Genomic DNA, 11589 nt, shown 5'->3' with positions numbered 1-11589 from the left:
AATAGCATTCCTTATCTCACTGCTCAACCACCCTGGTCTCTTTCTACTTCCAGTTTTACACCTCATTGGAATGTACTTACTCTGCACTCTACACATTTGGTCCTTGAAGGTTTCCCATTTCTCTGATGCTGATTGTCGTGTTGTTAGAGTCTCCCAATCTACATCACCCAACTCTCTCCTCATACCCTCAAAGGTTGCCTTCCTGAATTCTACTAACCTTACTCTACTATCCTGAACTCTAACTCTTCACAGAATCTTTACACACACAAAGTTATTGTCACTTGCTCCTAAATGCTCGCCAACCTCCACCTCCTCCACCATATTGGGATCGTTACATAAAGGAGGTCTAACACTGCACCCCCCCCCCTCGTGGGCTTATCCACAAACTGGGTTAAAAATCAATCCTGGACTAAAACTAGGAAATCCTCATCTGTTCTGCCCTTTCCCTGTTCCTGGGCCCAATCTATCCCTGACAAGTTAAAATCCTCCATATAATCAATACTCTTCCCTTACCACAAACCCTTTTGACTTGTTCACGTACTCCTCCTTCCTAATCCTCCTTCACACCCAGAGCCATATAAAAGCACCCTCCCAGTATCTTACTCTTTTTACAACCTCTAATCTCTACCCATACAGAATCCTCCACATTTATTCATTCCTTAATGGCACCCCTTTCTCTTGACGCAAAAGAAATGGAGAAAGAAAAAAAAAAACAGGAAAACCTCCCTAACTTCCTCTCAGACTCGGCTCGAACATAATCAGATTGTCTTTCCCCATCATATACAACGCCCGATGACCGGACGACCGACGCTTTGCCGGGGTGTCCGAAAAGCTGCCGCCGTACTCGCTTTTCATCGAAAGTGCCAGAATGTGCGTTGCGTGTGGAGATTTTTTTTTTTAATTTTTTTTGGCTCGTGCCGTTTGACGCAGTGCGGAGCGGCTCAGCCAATGGGAGCGCGGCTCCGCCGGGTGCGGAGTCCGTTAGTTCGGACGTTTACACAGATGGGAGCGTCACCGCTATCGAGAGGCGACGTTGTTTCCGGTTTTCTTTGAATGCGGGTAAACGCAGCTCACGCCACGCTCTGCATCGCTAATCGGGTTCCTTCGGCAGCAGGTGGTTGACGCCGGGTGGTGGGGCGACGTCCGCGGACTATTTGTTCATCTCGTAACGGGCACTTGTGCGATTGGCTGTGCGAGGGCTCCTCGGCAACCAACATGGTAAGGACGGTGGCGCGGTTTTTTTTTTTTTTTTTTTCTTCTTCTTTCGCTTGGGCGCTTGTGAGGGCCGCACGTGCTGAACGTCTGCGCGGGAATTATGAGTGGTCGTGACGGTGAAGTAAAGGTGCGGCGAACCAGCCGGCTTCGAACCGACGGCTTCCTTTTTTGTTTTCCTGACTTGGCGGGAATGGTTGAGGTGTTTTCAAGGGGATGGTGATTGTGGCGATGGTCGCGGGGGGGTGGGGGAGGGATACTTATGTCGTCTCTTCAAACTTTGGATTTGATGGGCAGGATTGGTTTGTAGTGTTGCTCGGAACTTGGATTCAAATCCATTGGTGTGATAATTTGCGTGTGTTACAAACTCGGTAATTAATATCTAATTATAGGTCCTTATCCTGTCTGTCGATGATCATGTCTAAGCTCGTCACAGAACCCCGTAGAGTTTCCGAATACCCCGCTAACCTCGACAGGTGATTATACATACAGGTATTCAAACCGGTGTTCAAATGCACCACAACCACGATTAACTAGTCTACCTCTGTAGCAGAAAATGAGTTATTATTATTTATTTATTTTTTCCCCCTCTCTTTTGAGCTTCTGTGGGTTGTGAGGCTGCGAGGGACGTTGGTTGGTTGGTTGGTCGGTCGCTTTCGATTTGATTCCATCGTCCTTGATGTTCACTGAAAATTTAAACTTTTTTTTTATTCACAAAACTCAAATATTAAACTTCTGCTCTACAAATGTTGGCTGATAATTGAGTTTTCTGCTTGTTGGTTGTGGTCACAAGACCACACAACGGCTTCAAGGTGGAATTCCAGATTACAACAATGACTCGACTCTACCACCCTCCCTCTCGCTCCTTCAGACTTTGCCGCACGTCACCAGGTGTGGTCTGGTGGGGCTTTTGTGTCAGGACGGAAAAGCGTTTATTTATTTATTATTTTTTGTTGTTGTTGTTAAATGCATTTTATACTGAAAGAGCAAAAAGGTAGAGGATAAAACTTTGAAGCAAACTAATGGTTCTTTAAAAAGTGGTTCCTCCTTGAGAATGTTTTTCCACTTAAATAATTCTCCAACCCAGAGTGTTTCAAACGTCTGGAATGATGGGGAATTTTTAAAAAAAAGAATTATTTAGTTATTTGAGATGATTCCTTTCAGGTGAAGAGGACGTCGTGGACCAATAGAATGCTCTCCCCTCACCCTTAAAACGTTGTCCAGATTTGATGCCACTTGACTTTTTTTTTTTCCTTTAGGATCTCCTGAAATCGGTGCTTTTGTACCTTGACCACTTATTGCAGTGTTGTCAATCTAAAGAATGAATTCATAAATGTGTCGAGAACCGTTCAAGGAAACCAACATACAAGACGTGATATGTGTATGCATGTCAGTGACTCACGAGTTGAACAATTATAATGAAATGGTAAAATAAATGTCCCGATGATTGGGAACTTTTGGAACGCCGTGTACAATGTCATGAAAATGCCCCAAGGGTGGGATAACGATTTCTTCAGCTTTGTCTGTATCTTTGGAACAAGTGTTGTGTCGATTCCCGTTTGTGTGTCAGAGAATGGTGTCTAGTCTCGTTAACTCCTTGTCATTCCTCTCGTAACTTTGTAATTTCCCTTTTCTGTGTCTCTCATTGCTCTGATTACTAGTCTCTTGTTTTCTTACTAACCGTTCCACCGCATGTGGACGGAGGTTGTGTTTCAACCCCCTGTTTGTGAGCAGGGTATCTCAAAAAGTTGTGGACGGATTCGGACGAAACTTGGTGGATTGGTTGGGTGTGTGATGAGGACTATCTGCTTACCAGGATTGTTTTGTTTTTTTTATAATAAAAAAGTGATTCTTCACAATTGAGAAATAGGGCTAAAAACTATGTACAACTCGATATATTTCAAAAAGTTGTGGATTATGACAAAACTTGGATGAGTTGGGGATGTGACAAGAACAAGCCGATTAGATTTTGGTTTTGGTTCCAGCCCATCAGTGGAATACAAAATGTAAACTGTTCAGCTTGATGGAGGTATGCACTCCAACGAGCGTTCTCGTTATTTGAAGTCATTCAAGAATAAGTTCGTCATGTGTATGTGTGATGCAAGTCCCCATAATGTCACTGAGTTAAGACCACATCTTGATTGGACATATTGGTGGAGCATGGTCTGCTACCAGGCCAATCGGAGGTCACATATTCAAACCCGCGTCAACTTGACCATTGAGCTCATTGGTCACGGTTCTTCTGGATCTTTTCTGTTGATGCAAAATTAGTTATTTTCATGGCAGTTTTGGACGTCCATTGGATCAGACCAGCATTCTCACCATTTCAACATTTTTTGTCCATTTTGGCAATCGATGGGCGTTCCGACTGCACGTTATTCACGTCCATTTTCCCTTCCACAAGAATCTTGGCCCACTCAAACACCTGTGATCTTGACCTTGCGTCTTCCCAGTACACCAGCTTCAACTTGTCAAAAATGTCCATGCTGCTTTCGTTTGGTTTTACCAAAAGCTTGATTTGATTCTCTGTTTCATAAATTTGTCGTTAATTTTCAGAACACGATTGCAACTCTTCTTTTCTTTTAACAAAATGCACCCGATTGATACAACAGCTCACACAGTACTGACAGGAAGATTATGATGTACGTGCAATTACGGAACTCAATATAGTGCTGACACCTGTCAAGAAAAAAAAACAAAAAAAACATCAGTCCTGGTACTTTTGTCAGACCTTGTAGATATATGTATATTGTTACGGATCTGGAAACCATGTGCATTCAACATTCAGATGTCCTAAGAGTCAGTTGTGTCGTTAAGCATGTGTGTAGTCAGATCCCCTTCCTTTTGTCTAGTGGGAGAATCAAAGGCGTGCGTTTCGATTTCTTTTAGTTAGATGTAATAACCTAGCAACCATCCCATCCCCCATCACGATCCACCGCCAACCGGCTACCTTCTCGCACCCTGACGTGCCGAAGCAGAATCTCACGGTTCCAGTTTCTCGGCTTCCACAAACGTAACTCTTTCACGACGACCTTTGCAACATTGATACTGTTGCTTGACAAGTATGAACCCGCATGGAAGAGTGGGTGGGGTTTGCCGGCAGGGACCAAAACCCTACTCAGAAAGGGCGAACACATAGGAGCCTGTCCAATCAGGACGGGGAGTGACTTCTGTTCGAGCGAGCCCCGCCCCGTTGAGGGAGATCCATAAATTCCTGAGTACTCTCTGAGGCAGGGCATTGTTATGAAGGTTGTTCTGAGGTTTTTGACAGGGTTGTGGTGGTTGAGAGTCTAGTGAGGAAGAAGGGTCTTGGAGGAAGTTCTCCACGGGTTTCTGACAAGGTTTCGGATAGGGCTCTGAGGGTTGTTGAGCGTGCAGTTCTTTTGAAGCGGAGGGTTGAGCAGAAGGTCGTGAAGGCGGCGAACGTGTCCCTGCTGGCCCTCTACAAGGAAAGAAAAGAGCGACCCTGACCCCCCCCCTCCGTGGACCCCGCTATTCACCACCACGAACCACGAGTCCTACACGTGCGACCAGACCAACGACCATTGTCAGGTGCCGCACCACAGAGCACCCCCTTCCTTCAACGGTCAGGTACCCAGCTGGACTCTGACCCCCAGCTCGTCTCTCTCCTCGGCTGTGAGGGTCCAATAAAGAACTCTGGGTTTATTTTCATTTGTGTGTCTGCGTGTGGGCCCGTCTTATAAGTAGAAACTGTTTAAGTGTTTGTTTTTGATCATTGTAAATATTACTTGCATATCCATATTAAGTCTTCCCTGTGTCTTTTTATTGAAAATAAACAATTGTAGAAATGTCCCCAGTTCGTTTTCGTCTTTTCCTTCATTGGTCCAGCATGGTGTGGATCTGAGTTTAGGCAGGGTTTTATCCCCGGTAATCGGACAATTGTCACCGGGACATCCTGGGCAGGCCCGCTCGACTGCATCCGAGCCGGAAAGGTGGGTGGCAGAGTGGTAGTCGGGAGGTGTAATTTTACCGCTGCCGGTAGAGTAAATCCGGTTCGGCCAGGCGTTCTGAGGGCGTGGATCCCTGGTAGCCTCGACCATATGGTTACTTAGGTACATTGGATCGAGACAAAATAACCCTACGCCATGCGGTCGAGATATTGGCGTTCCACGGTCGGTTAACCGACCCGCCGCCTCGCGGAGTTATCTGAGCGACAGCCTCCAATTCCGGGGAGTCTGGTGGGAGACGACGAACCTCCCCCACCTCGTGGTCCTTCTCGCCACCGACCCCCGGCCCGCAACTATATATATATATATATATATACATATATGTATGTATATATGTATGTATATATATATATATATATATATATATATATATGTATGTATATATATATATATATGTATGTATATATATATATATATATATATGTATGTATATATATATATATATATATATATATGTATGTATATATATATATATATATATATATGTATATATGTATGTATATATGTATATATATATGTATATGTATGTATATATGTATATATGTATATATATATGTATATGTATATATATATGTATATGTATATATATATATATATATATATATATATATATGTATATGTATGTATATATGTATATATGTATATATATATGTATATGTATGTATATATATATATATATATATATATATATATATATATATATATATATATACACACACAGTACTGTTTATATTATATTGTTGTGGTTCTGCAAAACTGCATTCCTCTAATGCAGTGATCCACAGGCAGTTATTACCTCCGCCACTGAAGGTGAAGGAGGTTATGTTTTCACTCCTTTCTGTCTGTTTGTCTGGTTGTGTGCAAGATATCTCAAAAAGTTGTTGACTGATTCGGATAAAACTTGGTGGACAGGTTGGATGTGTGACCACGATGAATTGATTCGATTTTGGTAAGGATCCGGATCCGACTACTTGAATTTTTTTAAGTGATTCTTCACCATTGAGAGATGGGGTTCAAAAACGATATATAGCATGATATCTCAAAAATGTATTGGGCCCGATATGTTCTCGTGGATCAGGCATTACGGGGCGGAGGTATGTACTCCACCGAGTGCCGTGCTCGTTTCATTGGTCTTCGTGCAGTTAGTCCTCCCCTCATGTCTCGTGGGTTAACGGGACGAAGTGTATTACGTGGGTCTTGTAGTTGAGTCTCGCAACTGCACATGATTCATATTCTGATTCCAACCCTAACTCTGTCTCTTTTAGCCATGGAACACAGCAAGCATGCAAGCACCCACAACATTCAATAGGCAATTGATAATAAGCACATCATGATGCCTCCCGTTGCTCAGATCCACCACACCACTCACGACACATTATGCCACCCATGCATCGCGCGCCATTATTTTGTTCAAATCTACGCACCAATTCCCAACCGGCACCTCACCTTGCTTCGCACCTCGCTCACCAAACCTCACCACTGACCAAAAACGCCTCCCGCACATGGGAAAAATAGTCTCACACCCCCTCGTACCTCTGCATCGCTACAATTCACCACTATTTTGAGGAGCAACACACGGCTCGGATTGTCCCCGGCACCGCACGGCTCGGATTGTCCCCGGCACCCCGCAACAGACATTAGTAGCTCGATCGCATCTTACCGGGGACGTCCCTGGTGAGCATCCAGAATTAATACAACCCTCATCCAGTCGCAAGACCAGAGGCAATGAGGAGGGGTCGCAATAAGGGCAATCTGGGAGTTTGGTACAGGGCCCGGGTGTGCATTTTGGCTTGTGAGGGGGCCATAGGTGGCGGCGAAAGTCCTTTTGCTATCGATATTCAGTCTGCACTCAGAGCCCGTTCAGGGCTAGGGTGCCGGCTTGGGGGGCATGCCCTATGTTGAGTCGGGATCTCCGATCCGTGCTGAAGCAGGTGGCGACAGACGGTTTCTGGGCCCCGAGCCTGGCAGGGCGTGACTCTGGCCGCTGTGGCCCGATGGAGGAGCAGGTTTTGTGCCACAGCGCGTTGCTTTCCAGTCCTCGCCCCACCCTTCGCCCAGGGCTTATAAAAGGAGTAGCACGGAGCCGTTCGACTCTCGTCGCTCTCTGCTCGCCTGTTTTCTGGCTCTTTTCTCCTTGGCTCTCTTCACCCCTCGCCTATTCGCTTTGCTCCCTCAATACAATTGGTATGCGATTGCAAAAACGCGCTTCTTCTTTGAGAGCCGAATCTGGGGCGACTGCCGAGACTCCCTGTCGTGCTGTCAGTTATGACGGATCGGTGCAGAGCGCACGTTTCCACGAGCCCCAGCAAAGTAATTCAGCAAGAGATAACGTCATATCAAGAGATGGGAATGCTCGGGCGGAGCATCGTGCGGAGGTACACACTACACATACAGACCTTTACACAGCTAGGTTAGGGATCTTTCTCCTTGCGCATCTATTCTCCCCTCTCTCTATTCCGTCTTCTTTGGACGCACAAAGAACATCATTACTGACTCGCAATCCCATTTTCCTCTGGCACGACACCCCCCCCCACCTCCCACATTGCACTGTACCACACCTCCCACTCCCACACCTTAGATACAACCAGTATTCCTCCCACCTACCTCTCCCTAAGCGTTCTAGGTTGCATTGGTCTGTCGGGTGTTGAGGTCGTTTGTCCTCACCTGGGGTGTGTGTGTGTGTGTGTGTGTGTGTGTGTGTGTGTGTGTGTGTGTGTGTGTGTGTGTGTGTGTGTGTGTGTGTGTGTGTGTGTGTGTGTGTGTGTGTGTGTGTGTGTGTGTGCTTTGGCACCTATCCTTGCATAAATTAAGATTTTAGGACATGTTGCGGATTTCGAAAACTATCGCACACAACATTCAGGTTCCTATAGCTTAGTTATTTTGATAAGTATGTGTTTTAGAGATAGCTTCCATCCCCTCGTCTAATGGGTGAATAAATGTAAATGAACTGTGAAGTTATTTTAATAGTCAGGTTTTGTTTTATTTAACAACGCCATCTTCACTTCCATCTTGGCGGGCGCGTGGGCGGAGTCTAGCATAGGCATGGCGTCCCTCCTTAGCCAATCGGCAAGGAGCGGGCGTCTTCCCCGCCCCATCTCCGACTCAACACAATCGCCATTAGAGACAAGGTCAGAGATGAGGCGGTGGGCGGAACCACAAACGCCTCTGCTCGGGACTCCGCCCAGGGGGGTGGGAGTTGCTCCGCCTACCGTGCGCCTGTCCAATCGAGGGCGGCCAGGGAATCGCGCGATGGTTCCGACCAATGAGAAGGTGAGTGGCCATAAAAAGAGGGCCCTCCCTCGAAGGAAGGACAGAGAGAGTGTGTTCGGCACGAGCAAAAAAAGAGTGTGCGGTGTCCTGGGTCTGCGGGAGTGCGCGTCTCTGCCCGGGTTCGCGGCGGACTGCATCTCGTGCTTCAGAGGTGCCTCATCTGTTGCGTTAGAGCGAGCGACCCTATTTCGGCGAAGGAAGAATTTCGGAGATGAGATTTCTCCACTGTCCTCGTCGTCAGCCCTGGTCCTCATCCGCCTCCTCCTCCGAATGATCGCGAGCTTGGGTGATCACCTCGACTCACCTCAACCGGGTCCGGCTACGCTAGTCCGTCCTTGGGTGACCGGAGCTCCGGGAAGGAGTGGACGCCAGCCGCGCGCTCGGTATGAGGATGAGGATGAGGGTTGCCAGGTAGCCAGCCAGCTACCTTGATTTTCAGCCCGACTGTCCTCTGGACTGGAGATCCAAATAAAGACCAATTGGTCCGATTCTTTGGGTGTGTGTGTGTTTGTGGCGCCAGTCTGGTAAGTAGTAAAACTGTTAAGTGCTTTTGCTGTATATATTTGTATTTTCATTTTTATTTTTCGGTTTAACTCTGCCTTGCGTGCTTCCCTCATTCCCCACCTATTGCATAAATAAACCCAATTTCTTAAATGTTTTCAGCTCGTTCGTGTCCATTCTTGCATTGACTGAGCATGACGCGTGATTGAGAATTACTATGGCACTTCGGGCCGGTAAATTGTCATTTGGTCCGGTGCAACTTTAGTTATTCCGCTCGGTTACGCCGGTTCCGAGTCTGCGATCATGACTCGATTGGACAAAGTCGGCCGAGGGTGAATTCCCTGGTAGTTGGACCACGTAGGTATTTAGGTAAATTGAAATTGGCAATCGACCCTACCCCACGTGGTCTATCCATTGGCGAACTTCGGTCCAATAGAGGACCCGTCGGCTCCAGAGTTATCCGGGGCGACAACTTATACATTCTGGGCGATCGGTCGGGCCGACTTGCAGCTCCATCTCGGTCGTGCTCGCGGCCGACGTCCAGCCCCGCAACAATATAACTGCATAACTCTGCTCTCTGTCTGCTTTTGTAAGATTGCTTGTCTTTTGCTGCACCCCACAAATTCCTTGCTCTCCCCTGCTGTATATAAAATAAAACCCCATTCAATGTGCCACATACTTTTCCTCACTTGCTTGGCAGTCCCGCTCTGCTGCATCTGATCTGGTAAGGTGATCCGGTTTGAGCAAATGTGTACTGACGTCATGTTCCCTGGTAATTAGATTACGTGACCTTTCGGTAAATGGAATTCATTAGACTGAGGACCCTCAGTCACATGGTCGAGTTATTGGCGTTCATGGTCGATTAGCGACCAGCCATGTCATGAAGTTATTCGTGTGAGACGGCCTGCGATTCCGGAGAGTCTGGTGGGAACCCGAGGTAGTTCACCCCTCGTGGTCTTCGCCACCCGACCCTGGGTCCGCAACACTTTGGTGTCAGGGAGTGCGATTCGGTCCCTGAACAATATATAAACCAGAGAGGATAAAAACGCATGTACAAAGTGTTGATGCAGTTGGACACGAGCAATGGAATGAACAAACAGGAGGGAAGGAAGGAAACATTGATGTGCATATAAGAGGGTAATGAGTTGAAAAGATTGTGGGTAGTGCTGAGATTGATGTGAGATGGTAGTTGAAGCCATGGAGGATGAGTGGGATAACAGGGCTTCAGGAAAGTGGTTCTACAGATGGAAGAACTGAGGAACAGAAGAGTTGAGGTTTGTAGTTGGCCTGTATTTTTGGAGTTTATCCACAAAGGGGTTATTGGAGGAATGCATACATCCTGGAGGTACTGGGGGGGGGGGGAGGGTTCAGGGGGGTGAAATAGCAGAGGGAGATATTTGGGAGGTGGAAAAAAGAAGTAGTAGTAGAAGCCACCTTCCTGCTTTGTGGGAGCAATAGGTTTTGTGCTTTCTCCTCACCACGGGAGATACCTATGTCATACTTTTATTCACAGCTACGTTCCATCGATGGATGTTTGCAACTCGAGCCATTTAAAAAAAAAACTTTTAATAAAAAAAAATTGTGGAGGGTATGTTGTGAGGTATAATAGTCTTCAGCACTGGACAATGTACAGTACTTTGTTATGGTCATTTTGTATGCAGTACTCTGCCCCCTAACCAGTGGGCAAGTGTTTTATCAATATGGGGAGACAATATAATTGTAAATACTGTACTTCTAGTTGGGGGATAATTGAGCCAAGCATACTAATAAATCAACATGATTGATTGTTCACATTTTGGATTAAGAAGTGACGATGTATCAAGAAAGAGGGGTGGGTGGAGTCGACCTTAATATCTACTTTAAACGATATGCTCTTCATTCTCAGATTTACTGTAATCTATATACTCTGGCAAGGCATGGTAATGTTAAATGCTCGCTCTTGTTATGGATGCAAATGTGTCACCAGGATATCCCTTCATTGTTCGTCAGAGGGAGAGGTTGACAATGCATGATGTTGAAATAACTTGTTCCAAAACTTTATCTGGTTGGATTATTTGGTAAATAATTTATTAAATGAATCCCCCCAACCCACCTCGGTATATGGCCATTGGTTGGAACTATTTTGTTACGATTGTAGCCTTAGTTTCACTTATTTAAGGATTGTGGGTATGCATTGTAACCGCATGACATGGTTGTTCATGTGTGAAGTATCTTATTACATACAATTCATTTGTTTGCTTTTGTCTTCCAGGCCGATCAACTGACAGAGGAGCAGATTGCAGGTACAGTACAATATGTGAAATATGGTGATCATGAATTGTGGGAGTATGTATTCTGAGGAATGATAAAGCTGGATGTGTGGTGGCACTGATTGGGGAATCATTCACAGGAGAAAAGATTCATCCTGATCTGTCCCATTTTCATTCTGATTCTGATGATGTTGATTGATTTGAGTGTGTGTGCGTTCATGCGTCTCATTCCAGCATAGACTTTAACGAAAACGATTTGTAAGTTAATAGAAATTTGGAAACTAATGTACATTTTGTACTTTTCTGTCCCTCCCAACTGGAATCCTGTTGTCCATTTATTCTACTGGTCTGGTTTAAAATGCAAGTTTAGCTTTTTAACCACATCCAAA

At 45.7% G+C, this 11589-nt stretch overlaps 1 protein-coding gene across 2 annotated transcripts in view; it reads left to right on the top strand.

Moving 5' to 3' along the window:
• Window positions 1–931: 931 nt before the first annotated feature.
• The window catches only part of LOC147019708 (calmodulin-1), a 24199-nt gene continuing 13541 nt past the window's right edge, over window positions 932–11589 (top strand). The window contains exons 1-2 of one of the 2 annotated variants that reach the window (XM_085894362.1): window positions 932–1218; window positions 11203–11233. In XM_085894362.1, the coding sequence (XP_085750488.1) occupies window positions 1216–1218; window positions 11203–11233 (34 nt within the window). In that variant the 5' untranslated portion in view covers window positions 932–1215. Of the gene's footprint in view, window positions 1343–11202; window positions 11234–11589 lie in introns of both variants that reach the window. The other variant, XM_085894361.1, reaches the window with a different exon arrangement.

The sequence above is a fragment of the Eptatretus burgeri genome, chromosome 9 (genome assembly GCF_056783735.1).
Source record: "Eptatretus burgeri isolate ZD-2024b chromosome 9, Ebu_testis_v1, whole genome shotgun sequence".
NCBI classification, from domain to species: domain Eukaryota; kingdom Metazoa; phylum Chordata; class Myxini; order Myxiniformes; family Myxinidae; genus Eptatretus; species Eptatretus burgeri.
This window is presented reverse-complemented; position numbering and strand designations above follow the sequence as displayed.